The 26449-nt window shown below is 36.2% G+C and overlaps 3 protein-coding genes across 7 annotated transcripts; 1 reads left to right on the top strand and 2 right to left on the bottom strand.

Moving 5' to 3' along the window:
* Nucleotides 1–760: 760 nt before the first annotated feature.
* LOC111640611 (galactose-1-phosphate uridylyltransferase-like) lies at nt 761–11076 on the bottom strand. Of its 3 annotated transcripts, none has more exons than XM_023386646.1 (6): nt 11032–11076; nt 3777–3943; nt 3536–3705; nt 1388–1463; nt 1137–1315; nt 761–1065 (listed from the first exon to the last, which is right to left on the bottom strand). In XM_023386646.1, exons 2-6 carry the CDS (start codon nt 3793–3795, stop codon nt 898–900), a joined length of 612 nt encoding a protein of 203 aa, XP_023242414.1. In that variant the 5' UTR covers nt 3796–3943; nt 11032–11076; the 3' UTR covers nt 761–897. The 3 variants fall into 3 exon arrangements, with proteins under 3 accessions (XP_023242414.1, XP_023242415.1, XP_023242413.1); XM_023386647.1 differs by lacking the exon at nt 11032–11076 and adding an exon at nt 8421–8640 and having other exon boundaries at nt 1137–1312; XM_023386645.1 differs by lacking the exon at nt 11032–11076 and adding an exon at nt 8421–8635.
* Nucleotides 8351–20603, top strand: LOC111640608 (disintegrin and metalloproteinase domain-containing protein 10-like). Its single transcript, XM_023386636.1, has 4 exons — nt 8351–9690; nt 9771–10186; nt 10255–10412; nt 20107–20603. Exons 1-4 carry the CDS (start codon nt 8355–8357, stop codon nt 20573–20575), a joined length of 2379 nt encoding a protein of 792 aa, XP_023242404.1. The 5' UTR covers nt 8351–8354; the 3' UTR covers nt 20576–20603.
* Nucleotides 11187–26346, bottom strand: LOC111640610 (galactose-1-phosphate uridylyltransferase-like). 3 transcript variants are annotated; one of them, XM_023386644.1, is made up of 11 exons: nt 24740–24814; nt 24509–24678; nt 22989–23064; nt 22738–22916; nt 22607–22663; nt 22385–22507; nt 22177–22309; nt 22021–22104; nt 21793–21944; nt 21679–21721; nt 11187–11236 (listed from the first exon to the last, which is right to left on the bottom strand). In XM_023386644.1, coding segments are annotated over exons 1-11 (1038 nt in total). In that variant the 5' UTR covers nt 24759–24814; the 3' UTR covers nt 11187–11234. The 3 variants fall into 3 exon arrangements, with proteins under 3 accessions (XP_023242412.1, XP_023242411.1, XP_023242410.1); XM_023386643.1 differs by lacking the exons at nt 11187–11236; nt 24509–24678; nt 24740–24814 and adding exons at nt 26041–26210; nt 26272–26346 and having other exon boundaries at nt 21300–21721; XM_023386642.1 differs by lacking the exon at nt 11187–11236 and having other exon boundaries at nt 21301–21721.
* Between the last annotated feature and the right edge of the window lie 103 nt (nt 26347–26449).

Below are 26449 nucleotides of genomic sequence, written 5' to 3'. Positions count from 1 at the left end.
AAATAGTTTGCTTAGTAATTAGTATATTAATTAAAATAGCATTGTGCCAAGCTAATTACGAAGTGGTGAGGGAATATACTACTTACTAGGTGTGCACCCTGTCCCTGCTCACATGCTTCCAATTTTTTTTTCATGCATTAATGGAAGTTGGAAAAAAAAACACCCTACAAGGGTGTTTTTTCCAACTCCACTAATGCATCTTCATTTTCTATTGAATTATAACATTTGATTTGGTGATAATGACTGATATCAACAATGATACCAATGAAGATAATGGCTTTACATAAACGACAACACGCATTTTAAAGGTATTTGGAGTTTATTAATTAATAAGTGACAACAAACAGAATTTTTTAAATGTCGTTCATTAAAGAATCAATTAGAAAGAAATTAATGTAATAGATGATTCAAAATTTTAATAAAATGCATATTCATTGCTAGATTTCATTTTGTCCTACCCTCCAAGAGAAGTCTCCACTCCAGTTGCAATTTTATCAACTGAAGATTTTTTCAAGTCGATTGATGAAGGATACCTCAGATGCAATGCTTGATGCAAGCAAAAATTTTGCATTTTTCCTTACAGCCAGCATTGTGCATACAAGTTGAAAACTGGCTTTTATGCAGCAGAAACATAACTTTTAACTTATTTTCTTCCGCATTACTTGTAAATGCTCATATTTATGCAACTGCTATTGTTTGAAGACTTAACTTTATTGATACTCCATTACAAGGTTTTAAGTCATTTTACTTATATTCTTAACTTGACCCTTATTCCTGAGAGATTTTATTTAAATTTGCATCAAACTTGTCTCTAAACTGTTTCAAAGGACTTTAATAAACTACAACCTTCAGAAAATACCAAGAGTATTCAGACTTGCAAATCACTATTTTAAATTTCTACATATTAATATATTGCATACATATTTTTATAGGAACTCCAACTGATTCCTGAGTAACTGTTTTGTGTACAAACAAACACACACACACAAAAATAAATAAATACAGTACCTGACAGTGTGGATGAGGATTGGAACAGCCTTGTATTTCTCCTTTATTTTCAAATATCTAAAATCAATATAAATTAGTTCTCATAAGGTATGTCAGATGGACATACTGCAAAGATGCCATCTACTTGCCTGCACCCATCTGTACTGTCTCCCCAGTTCCATGCTCTGTTGTACCCAGGCATCAATTACTTCTAATATCTCTTCCACGGTCATCAGTGGCAGAGTCATGTCGGAACGGGGATGAAAGCACATCACCTTGCACGTTCCTTTGGCTGATCCTGTCCGAAACAGTGGATGTCTGCTCCCTTCTGAAACAACGCCAGATCTGTTTAAGAGTCCATTAGTTTTTTATTACTCCCAATTTGTAGTAATTCACTAACGGGGATCTGGAACATCTTCCACCAGTGCAGGATAATCGTTGTCGAAGAGAAATGTACTGGCATAATCCGGATTTGTCTGACATCATAAAAAAAAAAAAAAAAAAGGATTAGCATGCAAGATATATAAACTTAATTGTACTTCAAGAAATGCAAATAAAGTCAATATTTTTGAAGCCACGTGCGGCATGCTGGAGTTGAGTATAAGCGGATGCCGACCAACATGGCATCTGCTGGTACACACTGGGAAATATGAGAGCTCTTGACTTTACCCTTTACTTGCGACTATGCAAACATGAATCCAGTAGTGGGTGAGAGATTACATATACTTCTTGCAAAGGAAAATCACGAATGAGCGAGAAACGAGAAATCTTGTGGGCGAGAGCAAATTTCTGGCACTCGTAAATATCCAACAGAGTTTGACTTCTATCACAATTTGCCTTTTCTCGCCAAATACTACATGTGCCTCTGAATGAGCAAAAGACTGCTTCTCATATCTTTATATATATATATAGATGAAAGATTTATGTTTTAATATTTTTCAAACTATAGAATTTATGTACGAGGGGGGACCCAAAAATAATGGGGATAATTTTGGAGGGTGTCAGGTTTGTACTATGCATATTTGCCGCTAGATGTCATTAGACGGAAACTTCTGGAATCAGTATGCGAAGCGGCGTCAGCATGTCAAGATTTGTTGGCCTGTAGTGATTTTTTTGAGAGTGCTGTTTTTTGTTTTGTCGAAAACATGATGTCAGATTTTAAAGAGCAATGTGCTGCTGTGAAATTTTGTTTTCTGTTAGGAAAAAGTGGATTGGAAAGTTAAGAAATGATTCAATGTGCTTACAAACAAGATGCCATGAGTAAGGTTGCAACTATGCAGATGTGAGTGAGTGAGAATGTGTGGTGAGAAGGTGTGACGTTTCATGCTCTTGTCTGTGTGGTCATAATAAATGAGAGCGAGAAACATCCTAATCTCTTCTCGCCACATATTCTTTCTTGCTCGCATCTGCATAGTCGCATCCTAAGACAAGGGTTTATGTGTGATTTTCCCACTTTCAAAAAGGAGAAATCTCTTGAAGATCAACCTGGGTCTGGGAGTCCATCCAATGTTCGAACTGACAAAAACATTGAGAAAATTTGCATCTCATCAACAAAGATAGGCATCAAACCATCGACGAACTCGTCGATTTATTGGATTTCACAGAGTTCGATTCAGAGAATTTCGTCACGAACTTAGCATGAAAAGAGTTTCTGCAAAGTTTATTCCACACTTGTTGACTATCAATCAGAAAGGCAATCGCTTGACAACTTGTCAGGCTTAGAAAACAAGTCCGGATCATTTTCCAAATGTTCTTTCAAAGGTGATAACTGGCAATGAAACGTGGTGTTACGGTTACAATCCGGAAACCAAACATCAATCCAGCCAGTGGAAAACACCAGGATCTCCCAGTCCCAAAACAAGACAAGTGAAATCAAATGTGAAAATCATGTTAATCTGTTTTTTTAGGAAAGAAATAGTTAATTCCAAATTCATCCATCCAAGCCAGATTGTCAATCAACATTGTTATTTGAAAGTCCTCAAAAGACTTCCATCATGACCATGCCTTTGCTCACATGGCACTCTCCATGTAGCAGTTTTTGACAAGAAATGGCATGACCCTTCTCCCCCATTCGCCCGATCTCGCACCTTGCGATTTTTTTTTTGTTCCCCAGGACAAATAGGGAGCTCAAAGGGGAGTGATTTCAGACAGTAGAAGAGGGGAAAACAAAAATAATGGAGATGCTAGGAGGGATTTAGGAACAGAAATTTTATAGGTATTTTGGACAAGTGTATTATGGGTAATAGAGAGTATTTTGAAGGAGATTAAAATATGAAATTGTTAAATACACGATTTTTTCCCCATTATTTTTGGGTCTCCCAGGTATATCTATTTTCTTAGCAAAGAATAATGAAGTCCTTTATCCTTTGCTGTTTCCAGAGCAACATCACATTCTTGGTTTTCTTTTTGTGTATTCATTACGAAGTAATCCTAATAACAAAAGTTTTTCTTTGCTACTACTAAGCGTGGTAGTCGAACCATTTCGATTTTCACTTCCATACAATGCAGTAATTCACTCTTCACTGTGACGTCTCAGCCTTACACTCACCTCTCCATTAGCCCTGACGGCACGAGGACAAAGAGGATTTTTGGCATCGAAAGGAGGAACATGTTTTTCCGGAGGTTTTTCCACTCGACCCTGCCAAGGCCGTTTGGTGCGATGCGGAGAGACCAAAATCCATTCTTCTAACAGCGGGTTGAATCTAACGTGTTGATGTTCTGTAAGCACCAGACACGTTAATTAATAAACTCTAAATAATAAACCAAGGCGCGAACGCAATTCTTCTTACCCGTAGGAATAAACTGCATTTTCTAGACGGACTGGATCGAAATGTTAAATTGTACTACTAACGTGATGAATTTAGGGACAATACGCCTCCTTCCTTACCGTCCAAGGTTACCGGGTATCGACACCAGATGGCGCCGTTCGCACGTAGTGAAAACTAGAGTACAAGATCTAAGAACGTGAAAACGATTAGCAACTGTTAAAAAATTAAAAATTTTCCACGTGACGGATTAAGGTTATTTCGTTGATATTAATGCATTGTGACACGGGCAAAATATATGACGAAACGAAACGAGCCAGTTTCACCCAAGGTACTAAAATATTCTAGGACCTTGAGCTTCATCCGCGTAATTTTGTTGTTGTTGTACTCTCAAAGTTCAAAAGTATGTCATTATTAATATCAGGATACAATCTCGTACAATAATCTGTGTTCGGTAGATATTTTTTGCAAGAGAGATGCAAGCGCAATTAAAAACTAAAGCAATCTTCAGAGACGACGGCAAGACGGATCAAAAGTGTCTTCAAACCTGCAAACAGATGCTAACGTACTGTACATAATTACGAAAAAATATATCGCACTAAGAAACTGCTCGCTGGGCTAAAATTCAATGGCTTGTTCAATTTGTTTTGAATCGAATTGCGACGACGATAATTTTAAAGTGGCATTCATGTACTAGTCAGAGCGTGGCGCTATACCGGTAATTCCACACTACGTTAGGATCGAAATTTTCTCAATGGAGAACACGATTTATTTTCTTCGGAATGGCGTCACCACCTAACTCCATGTCGAAATATCCATGGTGTGAACCGGCCTTCAAGTATAGATCGGCCAAACCTACTCAGTCTGATCGGAGATCGTGGTTATGTCCAATATTTTCGTAATCATTTCTTATCATAGAACATTATTCTTGTCGTCAGTTTCGAATGTTTATGCAAGTTGTTTCAGGATAAGGCCAAGACTCCACTAGCGTAAAAACAGGCTAAAAACCTTCCCCGTAAAAACTTTTAATCACGTGACCTATTTGCGTTTGTGTCTGGATTACAATGGAGGTCCGACTAGCAAAGTTTTTACGGCGACGGTACTATCGACGGTTATATACGCGATATATCGATATAAAGACAATGATTATATTCTACGAGTTTTTTCTGTACTATACAGTAATTACAAATGTAGTAAAAATAATATCTTTACTTTCATATATTAACTTTTATTATCGTATTATTAAGATAATATACAGCACTTATAAGCTTAGCTTTTTTTATTATATACTCCTGTAAATTAACGGATTTTCCTTTGGCCGTCCATATCGCGTGTTTTAGTCATCTATTATTATAATCGGGATACTTCTTGTCGTAGATACACGAATACTTTCGGATATTTTCGATAAATCTTTCCAGATCTATTCTAGAGTAGCTGCGAGAGAACATACACAAAAGCTCGTTTTCCGCCATTTTCGCACCGTGTCACAATGACCTAGATTTCACTGACTTCTGATTGGTGGATGGTACCGTTTTACGGCCGTAAAACGGTATCAACATCAGTATCGAAATGATCGTTCTCCATTTCGGCCAACGTGCGCCCACTATGCAGTAATCTCCATATGAACCAAGGGTGGAGAATAGAATAGAATAGAGTGCGTCCACTTTACCCGAAAACGCGCGATCGAATGTACAATAACATGGCAGCACATATATCTCAAAACGCGCGGCTGACGCCCGCGAAACGCGCGTTCTAAGAAAAATCTATCAACGCGCGTTTAATGCGCGCTTGGCCAGAAGCGCGCGTTTGAGTGTGTATACTTATGCAGAACTCTTGGTTCTTTAAAACGCGCGTTTAAAAACGCCTAATGTGTACACAGCCTTAGGCGGGCTCGTACTTTTTTTTGTGGCGTTGCAGGCATTTGTGAAAAATCACAATAATCGATACTAAAATTATTGTGAAAGGGAATGAATTACCCACGTGAGAAGGGGACAAATGAAAATAACTTGACAATAAGTTTATGTACAAGTAAAATAAATATATACAAAAATTTACAAATTTGTTCGCCAGGTCGCACATACAGACACCCACGAACTCTCCAGGTTCGTCCGTACAACGAGTTTGCTATAGTACAGGTCCTTTAGGTAAAACCCTGACACGTCGGTCTCACAAAAAGAAAACTAAATGTCGGGCAATGTTCATTACTGACAATTACTTTTTACCAACAAAACATTTTCATCACCTGGTAAATATTCCAGCCGATGGAAACAGATTCTTTCATTTCCAGATGGTAATACAAGTCCGTGTAGATTTTGCTTGCATTGCTCCATGCAGTCACTACGAACACCTTAACACACAAAAAACACAAGACAAACCAAGGACCCTTTTCCTTCACCTGGGTGACCTCTCATCCGCCGAAAAAAACCCTGCAGCCAATCCGCAATTCTTTTTTTACCCATTTCCCTCTACCAAAGTGCTACAAACTCTATAAAAAAAATTACACATAGCCCAAAACCCGACTATTACCGCTGAAACGGCACACATTACGCCTGACGACTACCAACATACTATATAACCACCAGTACGCGGATACTTTTTTTAAACTCTTTCCGCCCTGTGGGCACTAAGAGGGCCTCTTTAATTAAGCCCATTATGGGTTCGGCCAGGTCCACAATGGGACGACCGAGTGGTGAGGGACGGGGCCCGACATATCCAGACGGACCATCCTCCGAAAAATTCCTGGGATTTATCGACCCGTCCGGATTCGGTCCCGGGTCCTCCAGAGCGGTAGGCTGGCACCTTGACCATCCGGCCGTCAATATACGGATACTAAAATAATATATGCTAATAACATGCAAATTACTAATATGTAATTTATTTCTCATCTTTTCACTGATCAAGTGCAGTTTGAACGTTCCTGGAGAATCTAGCTTAAATGGAGTTGCATAATGGCACGAAGCAGAAAACAGGAAAATAAAATTACTTTGCCAGGCCCAGGGGCCTGGCAAAGCAATTTTATTAAGTTGCACACGACTACTACACAGCAACGAAATACCTGTGGAACTAGATACTTTCAATATAAAGATAGGGGAAAATTACTGCAATTTAGTCACCAAAACGAAACACAGCAGAGTAATTAATTAAATTAATGGAAGAAAATTTTAATTAAAAAAAATCTATTAAATTGAAAACTATTTTGAAAATAAAAATCAAAACTAATCTTTAAAATAAAATGCGCAACGCACGATAATACGAAGCTAGATAAGATAACTTTCAAACAGGCATACAGAACTAAAAATTCTCTAAATTTTAAAGAAAATTACATCGAAACAAATAATTTTATTAATTGAAGGTAAGTACACATTTATTCATATTATTTAATTATTCAGAAATAAAAACAAACTACGAAATGTAATTACAAGAATGTAATTAAACGACGCCATTTTTCAACTAATCAACCATAATTTTCTACTTTTTTTTTTAATATTATATTCAGAGAAACTGATAAGATTTATTTAATAAGTGATAATAAGAGGTAAAGTTCACTAATGACGTAAAAAATAACCTTAAAATGAAATATTAATTAAAATTCTTACGCTTATTCACGAACACAACAAATCTAATTTGAATATCTGCCACAGCAGTTATGAATTTTGTAGTAACTTAAAGCCATTTTCCGCGAATAAATCCGTATAGGGTGTACTAAAATCAAAGATATTTTTTGATAACCGATGTTCCATTATTTTGTAAAACTTTCAAAAAATTTAATTAACTGATTTATTTTTAATTATATAGATTCAAAATGAAGAGACATCGCGATATTGTAGCCGTTATTCGTTCCAGCATTAATGGTGACAGCGCGACTACTCTTTGCTGCTTGAAGATCTCTTCCAAATGCATCGTAGTTGTGATAATATTGGGTTTTGTCTTGTTACTAATTTCCACTTTTCTCATCATTTTCGCCACTCAAGGAAAGACGTATCTACCCTCGAAACACGCCATGATTATAATTTTGGACAGTAGTTATGGTATAGCTGCAATAGGTTGCGTAATTTGCTTATCGGCCTGTTGTTTGTATATCGCAGCTATTAATATGGGAAGAGAAGATCGGGACGAAGAAACGTTTATCGAGACAGAAAATGATAATCCATGTCAATCGACTGCTATTAATGCATGATTCATAGAATATTTGATAACGATCTTTGAAACTAAAATGGCGGCTTGACTTATATTCGATTTTTAAAATGTCTTTTCAACTATATTATTATTGTGTGTAAATAAATGTTATTTAATTTTAAAAATAAGTAAATTATATATTAAATTAACTAAATAATAGATAGGTCTTAAATGCCCGAACAATAATTCACGTCAAAATCCTTATACAACGTTGCCACCCATGTTAATCAGAACCGGCAACAATGTAGCCTAGTCAGAACTGGCTTTGTTGCCAGTTGTATAAAACTTTATAAAACCGTGCCTAAATATAGAGCACGAAAAATTTAAATAATGCTAACAAATTATTTAAAATTATATTACATGAAATTTTATATAAAATATACAATTGTTCAATAAAAACGTTTTCTTTTCAAATTCAAAATTCGAATGTTAAGTATCAGAATGGAATTTAAAAATCAAAATATACGAATTAAATATTCATATCTAACTTACGTTTTGCTGTACAATTTTATAAATCCGTTCAATTGCGTGCCATCAGATAATTCTCAAGTTGATAAGAACTTCAAAGTTCCGAATCTGAAGAGGTACGAACCATTCCGCTTAATTAAACACGTCGCTAACAAGAGTTCTTATTTTTCAGCCAAGTCTCGCAGGAAGATGGATTTTCAATTTTCGGCTTTTAATAGACATTTTCACGTTATCGCCCATCGGGTTTCGACTACCACAATTTCTCCAGACGCAATAATGCACATTCGTCATACTCAAAACGACACCACAATAGTCAAAATGGCGAAGTTGGGCATTGAACTATACAGTGGCTGGCTTGTGGGAAATCCTAAATCTTCGGTAATTGGCTTCTTCAATCTTGAGATATTTCAGGGCATCATTTTTACTGAAGAGGAGGTATATTCGGTAGAGCCTTCATCAAATTACTTGCAGGATGCCACAGACTTTGATGCCATCGTATACAGGAGCAGTGACGCATCATCGCCCGTTTGTAGTAATGACACTTGTACAATTTGCGCTAATTCGAAAGCTGTGAATAATCTTAAATCGAAACATAATCGAACAATACACGATGCCATAAACTCTAACAATAGAAGAATATGCAGTGTAGAATTGATCGGGGATTATTCCCTGTACAATTATAATAATCACAATGAGCAGGTTGTGATTAAAGAAATGCTGCAAACAATAATATTTGCAGATGTATTTTTTTCGAGGATAGATTTCAATCGAGATGGCGTTGCAGATAACATAGGCCTGAAATTAGAGAAATTAACACTATTTAAGAATGAAAACGATGCATCGAATCCATTTAGGGATGTCAGAGAGGGGCATTTTGACATGTACGATTTATTGAAGAGAGCAGAGACATACAGTAACAACTACTGCTTGGTGCATTTTCTATTGTTTAAATCTTTTCGAGATAGGAAGAGCGTGATAGCATCTTTTGGAGGACACGAAGATGAAGGAATTTGCATGAATTCTCGAGTAATTGGCCGTTCGAAAAATGTCGTGATTACCACCAGAAAATTCGGTTATTATGCTCGTTCGTTAACAGAATTAACTTTCTCTTTTCTACATGGTGTGGCCCACTTATTTGGTGCACCCCACGATGATCAAGATGCAAAAACTTACTCAAAAACTCGTAAAACGTATCGGTATCTAATGAATCCATACATGGATTCTTTTGCAGAAGGTAGAACAATTCTTTCAAACTCTAGTATAGATTCAATATCTGGCCTGATTCATAAGAGAGGTATTTAAATTTCAATTTATACCAATATAAATCCTGTAAATAGAATTAAATTTGTAAATATTAATACTAAATGATTCTAGGAAATTGGTGCTTGAAACAGGATTCCGGTCCTATATGTGGAAACACAATTACAGAAGAAGGCGAAGAATGCGATTGTGGTACAAATGCCACGTGTAACGCCATCGATCCCAATTGCACTCCTTCCGACGATACTGGAGAAGACAGACCATGCACCATTCGCAGGAGCAAGAATAAATTATGCAGCGCCAGAGAATCCGTCTGCTGTACCGAAAACGGTTTATATGTTAGTAAGAAAGAAAACAAACTGTGCACCAGCAATTATAACGAATGCGTTCTACCAGAATTCTGCAATGGACTCTCGGAGGAGTGTCCCCATTTCGACTTGCCACTCCATAGATCCTTATGTGCTGGAAATTCGCGTTTATGTCATAATGGAATTTGCAATGGAAGCATATGTTGGAGATATAATTTACTGGTAAACAATTCTTTAAAAATTACTTATGGTAATTAAGAAATTAAATGAAAATTTTAAAAAATACTTAGGAATGCGAATGCCAAGAAGAGAGATTTGCATGTCACGTTTGCTGTTTCCATAACGAAATTTGCGACGCATTATATTTTCATGCAAAATCCTTTGAAGTACCTATGTATATCAAGAAATTGGGAGAATATTGCATGCAAGATGCAGGATACTGCAATCAGTAAGTTAACTGTTCTTCATAAACTTTGCACATTTTCATACTGAATGTAACATTTAGTCAAAATTAAACGAACTTCAAGACTGTTTACAATAGAATATCAAGTAGGATCGAAATCCGGATTCAAATTCCATCCGGACACTAATTTAACACGAGTAGTTTGCGAATTGAGGTATTATTTTCCATTTATGATAGTCACCGTTTTAGATCAGGCCCTCCCGTAATTCGCAGAATTAACACCTTATACACGTTTTCAACGCATACAAGTGTTCAATTTTGTACGTGTGTACAAGTACAGTAAACTCTCGATTATCCGGGCTAATGGTGGGAGAGATGGCACGGATAATCCGAACTATAATTATTTATTTCTAAAATACAACATGTATTGATAGATTCGATGTAGATTCACCTTTTTCAAATTTTTCAATTAACGTTAGTTTTTGTTTTATAGTAAGTACGACTTTCTTTCATTATTAGGCATTTTAAGGGTACTTATCTGAAAATTTAAAAAAGCATCTTATTTTATGTAATTTTACACTAAAGTATTTGTGGGAGAGTTATATCGAATTGTAATACGTATTATAGCATGCAACTAAACGAAACTTTGTATAAATGTACTCACTATCGTTTTCTCCTCCGAAAAGAAACGTCCGGCGTGAAAGAAGCGGCCTAACTAAAACCAGTCCAGCAGTGGCGTGCAGTGACGTTTGATGATAGGGAAGCTGTGTTTCTGTAAGAAGCCGACTTCCAGGGGCAGTCAGTCAGTGATTGTCTAGGGTCCATTCGTATTCGTTTGTTCGATAAGCCAGTAAAAACCGTAGACTTCTCTAAATATATGTTTAATTAATAGATTATCTAACGCACTTAATAAATAAGCAAGTTCAATATAATTAACTCTCTTATATTAGATTTAATAGATTCCCTATGCCCTCTAAATGCCGATTCTTGCTTCGATAACACCTACTAATTTAAATATAATAAATCTATTAGCCGTAACTATCATGTTATAATTTTCAATATTTATTTTATATTGTGTACTAATGTTAAATTCTATTCTATTTTGATTTCCAAATTGCTTCAATTTTACGAAAGAATCGATGCGATATTTACGATTTTCGTGTCTTTTGCCAACTTTACCCAAATTATTTAAATCGTCAAAGCCATTCTTATTCCACACACTAATTTCATTTGAAAATAGTAGGCAAGGCCAACAAAACAATTTTTTTATTTTTATGCATCCACAAAGCCATTTTACATCTTCATAAATTTTATCGTGAAAATGTCGAACAAATTCTTTTGTTGACGTATTTATATTTAAATTAGGCATTGGTCTTTCTCTTTTAATAATGTTTTGTTTTTCATTATATGGTCTTAAGCCAAAACTTTTTNACTGGCATAAAGTGGATTTGTCTGACATCATAAAAAAAAAAAAAAAGGATTAGCATGCAAGATATATAAACTTAATTGTACTTCAAGAAATGCAAATAAAGTCAATATTTTTGAAGCCACGTGCGGCATGCTGGAGTTGAGTATAAGCGGATGCCGACCAGCATGGCATCTGCTGGTACACACTGGGAAATATGAGAGCTCTTGACTTTACCCTTTACTTGCGACTATGCAAACATGAATCCAGTAGTGGGTGAGAGATTACATATACTTCTTGCAAAGGAAAATCACGAATGAGCGAGAAACGAGAAATCTTGTGGGCGAGAGCAAATTTCTGGCACTCGTAAATATCCAACAGAGTTTGACTTCTATCACAATTTGCCTTTTCTCGCCAAATACTACATGTGCCTCTGAATGAGCAAAAGACTGCTTCTCATATCTTTATATATATATATAGATGAAAGATTTATGTTTTAATATTTTTCAAACTATAGAATTTATGTACGAGGGGGGACCCAAAAATAATGGGGATAATTTTGGAGGGTGTCAGGTTTGTACTATGCATATTTGCCGCTAGATGTCATTAGACGGAAACTTCTGGAATCAGTATGCGAAGCGGCGTCAGCATGTCAAGATTTGTTGGCCTGTAGTGATTTTTTTGAGAGTGCTGTTTTTTGTTTTGTCGAAAACATGATGTCAGATTTTAAAGAGCAATGTGCTGCTGTGAAATTTTGTTTTCTGTTAGGAAAAAGTGGATTGGAAAGTTAAGAAATGATTCAATGTGCTTACAAACAAGATGCCATGAGTAAGGTTGCAACTATGCAGATGTGAGTGAGTGAGAATGTGTGGTGAGAAGGTGTGACGTTTCATGCTCTTGTCTGTGTGGTCATAATAAATGAGAGCGAGAAACATCCTAATCTCTTCTCGCCACATATTCTTTCTTGCTCGCATCTGCATAGTCGCATCCTAAGACAAGGGTTTATGTGTGATTTTCCCACTTTCAAAAAGGAGAAATCTCTTGAAGATCAACCTGGGTCTGGGAGTCCATCCAATGTTCGAACTGACAAAAACATTGAGAAAATTTGCATCTCATCAACAAAGATAGGCATCAAACCATCGACGAACTCGTCGATTTATTGGATTTCACAGAGTTCGATTCAGAGAATTTCGTCACGAACTTAGCATGAAAAGAGTTTCTGCAAAGTTTATTCCACACTTGTTGACTATCAATCAGAAAGGCAATCGCTTGACAACTTGTCAGGCTTAGAAAACAAGTCCGGATCATTTTCCAAATGTTCTTTCAAAGGTGATAACTGGCAATGAAACGTGGTGTTACGGTTACAATCCGGAAACCAAACATCAATCCAGCCAGTGGAAAACACCAGGATCTCCCAGTCCCAAAACAAGACAAGTGAAATCAAATGTGAAAATCATGTTAATCTGTTTTTTTAGGAAAGAAATAGTTAATTCCAAATTCATCCATCCAAGCCAGATTGTCAATCAACATTGTTATTTGAAAGTCCTCAAAAGACTTCCATCATGACCATGCCTTTGCTCACATGGCACTCTCCATGTAGCAGTTTTTGACAAGAAATGGCATGACCCTTCTCCCCCATTCGCCCGATCTCGCACCTTGCGATTTTTTTTTTGTTCCCCAGGACAAATAGGGAGCTCAAAGGGGAGTGATTTCAGACAGTAGAAGAGGGGAAAACAAAAATAATGGAGATGCTAGGAGGGATTTAGGAACAGAAATTTTATAGGTATTTTGGACAAGTGTATTATGGGTAATAGAGAGTATTTTGAAGGAGATTAAAATATGAAATTGTTAAATACACGATTTTTTCCCCATTATTTTTGGGTCTCCCAGGTATATCTATTTTCTTAGCAAAGAATAATGAAGTCCTTTATCCTTTGCTGTTTCCAGAGCAACATCACATTCTTGGTTTTCTTTTTGTGTATTCATTACGAAGTAATCCTAATAACAAAAGTTTTTCTTTGCTACTACTAAGCGTGGTAGTCGAACCATTTCGATTTTCACTTCCATACAATGCAGTAATTCACTCTTCACTGTGACGTCTCAGCCTTACACTCACCTCTCCATTAGCCCTGACGGCACGAGGACAAAGAGGATTTTTGGCATCGAAAGGAGGAACGTGTTTTTCCGGAGGTTTTTCCACTCGACCCTGCCAAGGCCGTTTGGTGCGATGCGGAGAGACCAAAATCCATTCTTCTAACAGCGGGTTGAATCTAACGTGTTGATGTTCTGTAAGCACCAGACACGTTAATTAATAAACTCTAAATAATAAACCAAGGCGCGAACGCAATTCTTCTTACCCGTAGGAATAAACTGCATTTTCTAGACGGACTGGATCGAAATGTTAAATTGTACTACTAACGTGCTGAATTTAGGGACAATACGCCTCCTTCCTTACCGTCCAAGGTTACCGGGTATCGACACCAGATGGCGCCGTTCGCACGTAGTGAAAACTAGAGTACAAGATCTAAGAACGTGAAAACGATTAGCAACTGTTAAAAAATTAAAAATTTTCCACGTGACGGATTAAGGTTATTTCGTTGATATTAATGCATTGTGACACGGGCAAAATATATGACGAAACGAAACGAGCCAGTTTCACCCAAGGTACTAAAATATTCTAGGACCTTGAGCTTCATCCGCGTAATTTTGTTGTTGTTGTACTCTCAAAGTTCAAAAGTATGTCATTATTAATATCAGGATACAATCTCGTACAATAATCTGTGTTCGGTAGATATTTTTTGCAAGAGAGATGCAAGCGCAATTAAAAACTAAAGCAATCTTCAGAGACGACGGCAAGACGGATCAAAAGTGTCTTCAAACCTGCAAACAGATGCTAACGTACTGTACATAATTACGAAAAAATATATCGCACTAAGAAACTGCTCGCTAGGCTAAAATTCAATGGCTTGTTCAATTTGTTTTGAATCGAATTGCGACGACGATAATTTTAAAGTGGCATTCATGTACTAGTCAGAGCGTGGCGCTATACCGGTAATTCCACACTACGGTAGGATCGAAATTTTCTCAATGGAGAACACGATTTATTTTCTTCGGAATGGCGTCACCACCTAACTCCATGTCGAAATATCCATGGTGTGAACCGGCCTTCAAGTATAGATCGGCCAAACCTACTCAGTCTGATCGGAGATCGTGGTTATGTCCAATATTTTCGTAATCATTTCTTATCATAGAACATTATTCTTGTCGTCAGTTTCGAATGTTTATGCAAGTTGTTTCAGGATAAGGCCAAGACTCCACTAGCGTAAAAACAGGCTAAAAACCTTCGCCGTAAAAACTTTTAATCACGTGACCTATTTGCGTTTGTGTCTGGATTACAATGGAGGTCCGGCTAGCAAAGTTTTTACGGCGACGGTACTATCGACGGTTATATACGCGATATATCGATATAAAGACAATGATTATATTCTACGAGTTTTTTCTGTACTATACAGTAATTACAAATGTAGTAAAAATAATATCTTTACTTTCATATATTAACTTTTATTATCGTATTATTAAGATAATATACAGCACTTATAAGCTTAGCTTTTTTTATTATATACTCCTGTAAATTAACGGATTTTCCTTTGGCCGTCCATATCGCGTGTTTTAGTCATCTATTATTATAATCGGGATACTTCTTGTCGTAGATACACGAATACTTTCGGATATTTTCGATAAATCTTTCCAGATCTATTCTAGAGTAGCTGCGAGAGAACATACACAAAAGCTCGTTTTCCGCCATTTTCGCACCGTGTCACAATGACCTAGATTTCACTGACTTCTGATTGGTGGATGGTACCGTTTTACGGCCGTAAAACGGTATCAACATCAGTATCGAAATGATCGTTCTCCATTTCGGCCAACGTGCGCCCACTATGCAGTAATCTCCATATGAACCAAGGGTGGAGAATAGAATAGAATAGAGTGCGTCCACTTTACCCGAAAACGCGCGATCGAATGTACAATAACATGGCAGCACATATATCTCAAAACGCGCGGCTGACGCCCGCGAAACGCGCGTTCTAAGAAAAATCTATCAACGCGCGTTTAATGCGCGCTTGGCCAGAAGCGCGCGTTTGAGTGTGTATACTTATGCAGAACTCTTGGTTCTTTAAAACGCGCGTTTAAAAACGCCTAATGTGTACACAGCCTTAGGCGGGCTCGTACTTTTTTTTGTGGCGTTGCAGGCATTTGTGAAAAATCACAATAATCGATACTAAAATTATTGTGAAAGGGAATGAATTACCCACGTGAGAAGGGGACAAATGAAAATAACTTGACAATAAGTTTATGTACAAGTAAAATAAATATATACAAAAATTTACAAATTTGTTCGCCAGGTCGCACATACAGACACCCACGAACTCTCCAGGTTCGTCCGTACAACGAGTTTGCTATAGTACAGGTCCTTTAGGTAAAACCCTGACACGTCGGTCTCACGAAAAGAAAACTAAATGTCGGGCAATGTTCATTACTGACAATTACTTTTTACCAACAAAACATTTTCATCACCTGGTAAATATTCCAGCCGATGGAAACAGATTCTTTCATTTCCAGATGGTAATACAAGTCCGTGTAGATTTTGCTTGCATTGCTCCATGCAGTCACTACGAACACCTTAACACACAAAAAACACAAGACAAACCAAGGACCCTTTTCCTTCACCTGGGTGACCTCTCATCCGCCGAAAAAAACCCTGCAGCCAATCCGCAATTCTTTTTTTACCCATTTCCCTCTACCAAAGTGCTACAAACTCTATAAAAAAAATTACACATAGCCCAAAACCCGACTATTACCGCTGAAACGGCACACATTACGCCTGACGACTACCAACATACTATATAACCACCAGTACGCGGATACTTTTTTTAAACTCTTTCCGCCCTGTGGGCACTAAGAGGGCCTCTTTAATTAAGCCCATTATGGGTTCGGCCAGGTCCACAATGGGACGACCGAGTGGTGAGGGACGGGGCCCGACATATCCAGACGGACCATCCTCCGAAAAATTCCTGGGATTTATCGACCCGTCCGGATTCGGTCCCGGGTCCTCCAGAGCGGTAGGCTGGCACCTTGACCATCCGGCCGTCAATATACGGATACTAAAATAATATATGCTAATAACATGCAAATTACTAATATGTAATTTATTTCTCATCTTTTCACTGATCAAGTGCAGTTTGAACGTTCCTGGAGAATCTAGCTTAAATGGAGTTGCATAATGGCACGAAGCAGAAAACAGGAAAATAAAATTACTTTGCCAGGCCCAGGGGCCTGGCAAAGCAATTTTATTAAGTTGCACACGACTACTACACAGCAACGAAATACCTGTGGAACTAGATACTTTCAATATAAAGATAGGGGAAAATTACTGCAATTTAGTCACCAAAACGAAACACAGCAGAGTAATTAATTAAATTAATGGAAGAAAATTTTAATTAAAAAAAATCTATTAAATTGAAAACTATTTTGAAAATAAAAATCAAAACTAATCTTTAAAATAAAATGCGCAACGCACGATAATACGAAGCTAGATAAGATAACTTTCAAACAGGCATACAGAACTAAAAATTCTCTAAATTTTAAAGAAAATTACATCGAAACAAATAATTTTATTAATTGAAGGTAAGTACACATTTATTCATATTATTTAATTATTCAGAAATAAAAACAAACTACGAAATGTAATTACAAGAATGTAATTAAACGACGCCATTTTTCAACTAATCAACCATAATTTTCTACTTTTTTTTTTAATATTATATTCAGAGAAACTGATAAGATTTATTTAATAAGTGATAATAAGAGGTAAAGTTCACTAATGACGTAAAAAATAACCTTAAAATGAAATATTAATTAAAATTCTTACGCTTATTCACGAACACAACAAATCTAATTTGAATATCTGCCACAGCAGTTATGAATTTTGTAGTAACTTAAAGCCATTTTCCGCGAATAAATCCGTATAGGGTGTACTAAAATCAAAGATATTTTTTGATAACCGATGTTCCATTATTTTGTAAAACTTTCAAAAAATTTAACTAACTGATTTATTTTTAATTATATAGATTCAAAATGAAGAGACATCGCGATATTGTAGCCGTTATTCGTTCCAGCATTAATGGTGACAGCGCGACTACTCTTTGCTGCTTGAAGATCTCTTCCAAATGCATCGTAGTTGTGATAATATTGGGTTTTGTCTTGTTACTAATTTCCACTTTTCTCATCATTTTCGCCACTCAAGGAAAGACGTATCTACCCTCGAAACACGCCATGATTATAATTTTGGACAGTAGTTATGGTATAGCTGCAATAGGTTGCGTAATTTGCTTATCGGCCTGTTGTTTGTATATCGCAGCTATTAATATGGGAAGAGAAGATCGGGACGAAGAAACGTTTATCGAGACAGAAAATGATAATCCATGTCAATCGACTGCTATTAATGCATGATTCATAGAATATTTGATAACGATCTTTGAAACTAAAATGGCGGCTTGACTTATATTCGATTTTTAAAATGTCTTTTCAACTATATTATTATTGTGTGTAAATAAATGTTATTTAATTTTAAAAATAAGTAAATTATACATTAAATTAACTAAATAATAGATAGGTCTTAAATGCCCGAACAATAATTCACGTCAAAATCCTTATACAACGTTGCCACCCATGTTAATCAGAACCGGCAACAATGTAGCCTAGTCAGAACTGGCTATGTTGCCAGTTGTATAAAACTTTATAAAACCGTGCCTAAATATAGAGCACGAAAAATTTAAATAATGCTAACAAATTATTTAAAATTATATTACATGAAATTTTATATAAAATATACAATTGTTCAATAAAAACGTTTTCTTTTCAAATTCAAAATTCGAATGTTAAGTATCAGAATGGAATTTAAAAATCAAAATATACGAATTAAATATTCATATCTAACTTACGTTTTGCTGTACAATTTTATAAATCCGTTCAATTGCGTGCCATCAGATAATTCTCAAGTTGATAAGAACTTCAAAGTTCCGAATCTGAAGAGGTACGAACCATTCCGCTTAATTAAACACGTCGCTAACAAGAGTTCTTATTTTTCAGCCAAGTCTCGCAGGAAGATGGATTTTCAATTTTCGGCTTTTAATAGACATTTTCACGTTATCGCCCATCGGGTTTCGACTACCACAATTTCTCCAGACGCAATAATGCACATTCGTCATACTCAAAACGACACCACAATAGTCAAAATGGCGAAGTTGGGCATTGAACTATACAGTGGCTGGCTTGTGGGAAATCCTAAATCTTCGGTAATTGGCTTCTTCAATCTTGAGATATTTCAGGGCATCATTTTTACTGAAGAGGAGGTATATTCGGTAGAGCCTTCATCAAATTACTTGCAGGATGCCACAGACTTTGATGCCATCGTATACAGGAGCAGTGACGCATCATCGCCCGTTTGTAGTAATGACACTTGTACAATTTGCGCTAATTCGAAAGCTGTGAATAATCTTAAATCGAAACATAATCGAACAATACACGATGCCATAAACTCTAACAATAGAAGAATATGCAGTGTAGAATTGATCGGNCCAAATATCTAGCGGGCAGGCTGCTAACAGCCCAGAACCGGTCCTGGATAGAATTGGATGCGGTATACGTGTAGCATCCACCCGAGGTCCTAAGTTTCCACCGGCTAAACCGGGTGAGGTTGGTGCTCTGTAAAGCGCATGCGCGAATCTGGCATTTTGGATGCTGACAATCAGTGCTTCCATTCCACCACTAATATTCGAATATACAATAGCGATCTTATTTTTTTTTCACGTATAGTATAGAAATTTCTAATATGATACATTGTGCAGTTATAATAAAATATTGTGCGATTATTTTCATATAATTAAAATTAATATGTATTTATTTTTTAGAAAATACAAGGAAAGCAGCGCATCCACCGCTTCCAATGAGGGCATGCCACTGCAGTCCAGCTGACTTCAGATACCCCCACCATCTGCTTCAAACATTTAAATACGAACACGTGCACACTTATAGGAATGCGTAAACGCGAAAGCGCGCAACTATTTAAAAAATACATACACATATAATTATTTTTTTTAAAATTAAATTCATGCACGGATAATCCGCAAACCGGATAATCGGCAGTTTACTGTATATACAAAGTGTCCAGTATAATCACGGTATCGCTACCACACACAACTAAATGAGACATTCAGTCTGTTTCTCCTTGATCTCTCGTTGAAAAACGTGAAAACATGTCTTCCGTCTTTACAGAGACGGAATCTGCATCAAATTTACGTACAATTTATTCGAAGCATCCTCTCAGCACTTTTTGACAACGTACTTTATAATACTCGCCATCTTAGTCGTATTTTGTATGCTGTTGAAGATATCTTTCTATGTGACAGAAGTAACGACGAGCCGTGCCATTAGGAACTTCTTGTCTATGAAACTGGGAAAAACCGAAGATCCAGAGGTTCGTTTGAACATGTTGTTTCCTACAGTTCCTTCGTACATCATCCAGATGATGATGATGAAATTAGGAAATGAAGATTTGGCGGTGACTTCTTTGATAGCTAGTGGAATTCCAATGAGAATCGAATTTAACAAACCAATATTTATTCCAAATGTTAAAAATTATCATTTGATCGATAGCGCAGGTGATTCTCCCTGCGACAATATCGAATACAAACGATTGAATAAAGCGCTTTCTCTTCTATTGATAGAAGAAATACCTTTTTAAAATTAAAATGCTATTTTGAAATTTTTAATTAGAAGTTTGTCGATAAATCCAGTCCTTCCATCTCTTCCGTCCATATTGATCTATTAGATCAATATGGACGGAATTTTCTTGATCTGTTCGTAGAACTTTCTTCGTACTCTTCCATCTGCATTCGTTCCTTACGTCTAAACTGCTTCAAGATTCATTGAATTCTTCACACGTTTATACAGAATTCGTGGTTAACAAAATTTAAAAAAAAGGGAAAGAAAAATACAGTAGAGCGTCGATTATCCGAATCAATTGGGGACTGGGATTGTTCGGAAGATCGATGTNGCGTCGATTATCCGAATCAATTGGGGACTAGGGTTGTTCGGAAGATCGATGTTTCGGATAATCGATTATGTGCAAAAAATATATTAATTTATCCCATCTTGACATTTTTCTCCGTTGCGTGTCGCTTCGCGTTGAATTTTCGTCGATGTTAAGCCTAACGAAGACTATTGTATCGTTAAAAATTATTTTTTTATTTTGTACGAATAAAATAAATATATTGAAAAATATAAAAACAATAAAAAATTATACTTCAGATGTTAATTTAGTATCAAAAACGTAAAATATTTGAGTAGCCCAAGACATAGCCAAAAATTGCAGCGCCACAGCACTGGCGAAAATTTAAATTTGCTGACTGGAATTCTTTCGGATGATTGACGTTTCAGATGATTGACTTTCGGATAATCGACGCTCTACTGTATTCCAATAATAATTTAATTTCTATAATTTTTTTCCATTATTTTACACGTCTCCAATTGTGCTTTCAGAACCACGTGTTAGCACATCACTGTAGAAAATCCATGTTTCAATCCTGTCCAAATTGCACAATATTTCATGGGCAGTATAAGTCACGGCAGCCAATCATGGAAATAATTAGATAGCCTCGTATTCTACATTACGCTGGTGCCTTCACAGTTTTAATATTAAAATACAGGCAATGATGTGTAATAATGTTATGTAATATAAACATATTAATGTAAAATAGTGTTAATTATAGAATGTACAGTACATTTTATTACATGCAAAAGATAGTTTCGTATAAATATATAAAATTACTCATTAAAATCAGCTACATTTATAGTGTACTTCTGATAAACTTCTCAATCTGTGGGCAGCCTAAATATAAAATGGAGTATATATCAACGAATCGTTAATCATAAGTTAAAATGCAATGTTGTACGATCTACCTGTTCGGGTGTTAAATCTCTTTGAGACTGACACAGCATCTCGTATGCAACAGTAAATTTCTTTACACTAGCGGAACGAAGTAGGGGAGGGAAGTAGTGAGCGTGTAACTGCCAATAATTGGCACGCATATGATCGTTACCAGTAGGAGCACCTGCAATGCGAGTACGAAAAGTTTGAGCGTCCGATCGACAAATTAAAAGATAAATGCTATAACGGAAGAAACTCACCATGCCATCCCATGGAATAGGGAAATGACGTCTTAAACAGATTATCGTATTTGGTCAAATGCCGCTTCATTATTTCAGCAAGAGCTGAAAGTGAAACAAACGAAAAACATTCAGTGCTTTTTGGGGCGAATTTTACGCGCGTGATATTAACCTTACAATATTTTTCTTCGTTGTTCAGATCAGCCAATTTTGTTACGTGCCTCTTTGGTAAAAGAAGCGTTTCGTAAGGCCAAACTGCCCAAAATGGCACCAACACCACCCAATGTTTATTCTCCAGAATGATTCTTTCCTGTAGTTAAATTGTTTAATTAATAAGAATAGAAAAATAATTTAATTTTGAACAATACTCGAGTTTTGCATTCACTTTACGCTTTGATTCTTCGTGAAGATATTCCAGAAGCATCTGCGTGCCATGTTTTATGTAATAATTCTTCTGTGTTTTGTCTTCTTTTGAAGGAATGTTGGGAAGAAACGAACTTGCCCATATCTACGCAATTCATTTAATTTTTTCATGGATAAATTAAAATTTATATTTATATGAAAGTATATCAAGTTATTACAAAATAAACTTTTCCTTTACAATTACCTGACAGTGTGGATGAGGATTGGAGCAACCTTGTATTTCTCCTTTGTTCTCAAATATCTATAATTAGTATATCTTAAGAAACGTAATTTTAAGTTTAAATTGGTAAACTGTAAACACAGATGTACTCTTACCTGTACCCATTTGTATTGTCTCCCCAATTCTACACTCTGTTGTACCCAATCCTCAATTACTTTGGATATCTCGTCTACCGTCATCAATGGTAGAGTCACGTCAGAATGAGGATGGAAACACATGACTTTGCACTTTCCTCTCGCAGACTCCATTCGAAATAGCGGATGCTCATTCTCCTCTGGAATACAGAATGAGTTTAGAGTTCGATTTTAATAATATTACGAACAGTTTTACTAAAAACTCTACTTACGAGGATTAGGAACATCTTCCACTAGTGCAGGATAATCGTTGTCGAAGAGAAATGTACTCGTATAATCGGGATTACTCTGAGGTCATAAAAAACACGAATTAATGTAGGTCTGCAGTGCAAAACCAATATTGTTCTCAAGAATTAAGATCATTACAGTATAAAACTTTTTCTATATTCTGTGGCAAACAATGAAAAAAACGACAAGTTTCTCACAGTTCCGTGCTCTATTTCAATATAATTGACATCATAAACTAACTCCACTTTTGAACTTAAAGATATAATTATAAATGATTGACTTTCTTACTAACATTAGTGAACAACACATTCCACATGTTGTATTCTTGATATATAGCCTATATATTCCAACTACAGTGTACTGTACAGTACACGTGGAATATGTTTGGAAAACAGAATACTCTGTCTTCGTCCGTATTCCTACGTCAAATCGGAAGCAGAGTCGATTAGAATTGTTGTATTAGATCGAAATCAAGTATTCAATTCTATGATGCAGATAAATTGCGTATAAGTGAGCCATAACTAAGGCAACTTACAGTGAAACAATAGTGGGATATATTGAAATCGGTGATCTCAAGAGACTTATGGTAAACGCTTCACTAAAAATCAAAATTTTCGAGGACTTTAATTCTAATGAGTAGCTCTACAACGACAGCTGGGTGGACGAAACGATAAAGCCCGAATTATCCGATTTCATGTTTAGATCCTCAAAGCTTTCGCCCTCAGTGACCTGGTGGATTAAACCATTGAACACTAGTAGTTGGTCTGTTTTGTGATGACCAAAGGACTGGTCACAAGTTTTCCGGTATTTTTTCACGTATGCGATATCTAAACGGGAGCCTGCTTTCACAGAAAGTCCTCCCAGAAGGCACATCTCTTGGCAAATCGCTCTCGTGTTGCGTTGCTTTATCTCACAATCATAAAATTTTCAATGATGATTTTACTAATAAATCGGTTTCGTCCGACTGTCAGTTCCAGGTCTAAGCAAGGCTCTTTTAGTGCAGCGGTCTGCAACCTTTCTGACCTCACGAACCACTAAGCTCACAATTTTGAATTTCGCGGACCACTATCATGTATTTTTTAAACGATACAAAATCTGTAGAATAATGATCGTAAAAGTTCAATTTTACTATATTAATATGAAACTCACTTGTTTAATTATAACAAATTAATGCAAGCCTAAAGTTTATAGCTGCTTGTTTGAAATAAGTTTATGGATTCTTAGCGCTTTTCCACAAAGGACGACAATCGCGCTCACAACATTGTTTATTCTTCATTATTTATTGATAACAGTCACTTCATATTTGGTTTTAGATTCGAGTAAAAAACTCACAATGAGTGAAAAAAACCAACCAAGCATTTTGCATTTCTTTCATAATAGTTCGCGTAAGCTTCAGTTGATTGATCAATGTCCAAATTTCTCCACAGACCACCCCAAATTTTCTCGCGGACCATCAATGCTGACCGCTGTTTTCTAAAGTTTGTCATCCATTCTCTAAACTTACCTCGCCATTTTCTCTAGTGGCACCCGGACAAAGAGGATTATTAGCATCGAAAGGTGGAATGTGCCTTTCCACGGAATCCTCTACCTGCCCTTTCCAAGGTCGTTTGATGCGATGAGGAGAAACTAACATCCATTCTTCCAACAGAGGATTAAATCTCATGTGTTGGTGCTCTAAACGAATTTCAAAATCTTAATGTTCGATAAACATACGAGACGATTATTCCTTCCTTACCTGAAGGAATAAAATCCATTTGTCTGTTTTTTAAATTAAACACTTGTAATCACAATTCTATGATGTAATTATTTACGTACAACTAGCAGATAACGGAATTATACGAGTATTATCGACAATTATCTTTTGCATCACCAGATGACGAAATAAGNTGGTAACACAGCAAGCAGTACGATTTTATAAACAAGACATAGTCTTGTTGACAATTATTTTTTTTAAGGTAATATTGTTATTTTACAACAACTTTTGTTAGACATTTAATAAAACAAATTTCAATATTTTAAATTTATAAACAAACTGTTCAAACACAACAATAAATTTTAGTTTTTCTAGAAAGAGAAACTAAAATTTATTGTTGTGTATTAAATATTTTTTATTAATAAAAATTTAAGATTTGTTTTAGTTTTTCACATTATTTAGTTTTGTTTTATTTATTGTTTTATATTTTTTGTGCGCTCTATTTCTAGTGTGAGAAAGGGGGCCCGTAAGAAGAAAATGTCTAGGGCCCCAAAGTGGGTTAATCCGGCCCTGATTAAACCATTGAACACTAGTAGTTGGTCTGTTTTGTGCTGACCAAAGGACTGGTCACAAGTTTTCCGGTATTTTTTCACGTATGCTATATCTAAACGGGAGCCTGCTTTCACAGAAAGTCCTCCCAGAAGGCACATCTCTTGGCAAATAGCTCTCGTGTTGCGTTGCATTATCTCACAATCATAAAATTTTCAATGATGATTTTACTAATAAATCGGTTTCGTCCGACTGTCAGTCCCGGGTCTAAGGAAGGCTCTTTTAGTGCAGCAGTCTGCAACCTTTCTGACCTCACGAACTACTAAGCTCACAATTTTGAATTTCGCGGACCACTGTCATGTATTTTTTAAACGATACAAAATCTGTAGACTAATGATCATAAAAGTTCAATTTTACTATATTAATATGAAACTCACTTGTTTAATTATAACAAATTAATGCAAGCCTAAAGTTCATAGCTGCTTGTTTGAAATAAGTTTATGGATTCTTAGAGCTTTTCCACAAAGGACGACAATCGCACTCACAACATTGTTTATTGTTCATTATTTATTGATAACAGTTACTTCGTATTTGGTTTTAGATTCGAATAAAAAACTCACAATGAGCGTGGAAAAAACCAACCAAGCATTTTGCATTTCTTTCATAATACTTCGCGTATGCTTCGGTTGATTGATCAATGTCCAAATTTCTCCACAGACCACCCCAAATTTTCTCGCGGACCATCAATGCTGACCGCTGTTTTCTAAAGTTTGTCATCCATTCTCTAAACTTACCTCGCCATTTTCTCTAGTGGCACCCGGACAAAGAGGATTATTAGCATCGAAAGGTGGAATGTGCCTTTCCACGGAATCCTCTACCTGCCCTTTCCAAGGTCGTTTGATGCGATGAGGAGAAACTAACATCCATTCTTCCAACAGAGGATTAAATCTCATGTGTTGGTGCTCTAAACGAATTTCAAAATCTTAATGTTCGATAAACATACGAGACGATTATTCCTTCCTTACCTGAAGGAATAAAATCCATTTGTCTGTTTTTTAAATTAAACACTTGTAATCACAATTCTATGATGTAATTATTTACGTACAACTAGCAGATAACGGAATTATACGAGTATTATCGACAATTATCTTTTGCATCACCAGATGACGAAATAAGGCATAATTTTAATCCTTTAGCTTATAT

The sequence above is a fragment of the Centruroides sculpturatus genome, unplaced genomic scaffold (assembly GCF_000671375.1).
Source record: "Centruroides sculpturatus isolate CEXI.00-Female unplaced genomic scaffold, Cexi_2.0 scaffold1370, whole genome shotgun sequence".
Lineage (NCBI taxonomy): Eukaryota > Metazoa > Arthropoda > Arachnida > Scorpiones > Buthidae > Centruroides > Centruroides sculpturatus.
The sequence above is the reverse complement of the archived record's forward strand: the minus strand, read 5'-3'. Positions and strand labels throughout refer to the sequence as shown.

Excerpts from the sequence above, each read along its gene's own strand:
- LOC111640608 (XM_023386636.1), top strand. The coding sequence starts at position 8,355 with ATGTTAAGTATCAGAATGGAATTTAAAAATCAAAATATACGAATTAAA. Across the intron at positions 10,187-10,254 it reads GTTGGAGATATAATTTACTG|GAATGCGAATGCCAAGAAGA; the intron begins GTAAACAATTCT and ends AAAAATACTTAG. Across the intron at positions 10,413-20,106 it reads GATGCAGGATACTGCAATCA|AGACGGAATCTGCATCAAAT; the intron begins GTAAGTTAACTG and ends CCGTCTTTACAG.
- LOC111640611 (XM_023386646.1), bottom strand. Across the intron at positions 1,464-3,535 it reads CCGTCAGGGCTAATGGAGAG|ACAAATCCGGATTATGCCAG; the intron begins GTGAGTGTAAGG and ends TTATGATGTCAG. Across the intron at positions 1,316-1,387 it reads GGAAGATGTTCCAGATCCCC|AAGGGAGCAGACATCCACTG; the intron begins GTTAGTGAATTA and ends GCGTTGTTTCAG.
- LOC111640610 (XM_023386643.1), bottom strand. Across the intron at positions 22,664-22,737 it reads GACAATACAAATGGGTACAG|ATATTTGAGAACAAAGGAGA; the intron begins GTAAGAGTACAT and ends TACTAATTATAG. Across the intron at positions 21,945-22,020 it reads CTATTCCATGGGATGGCATG|GTGCTCCTACTGGTAACGAT; the intron begins GTGAGTTTCTTC and ends CTCGCATTGCAG.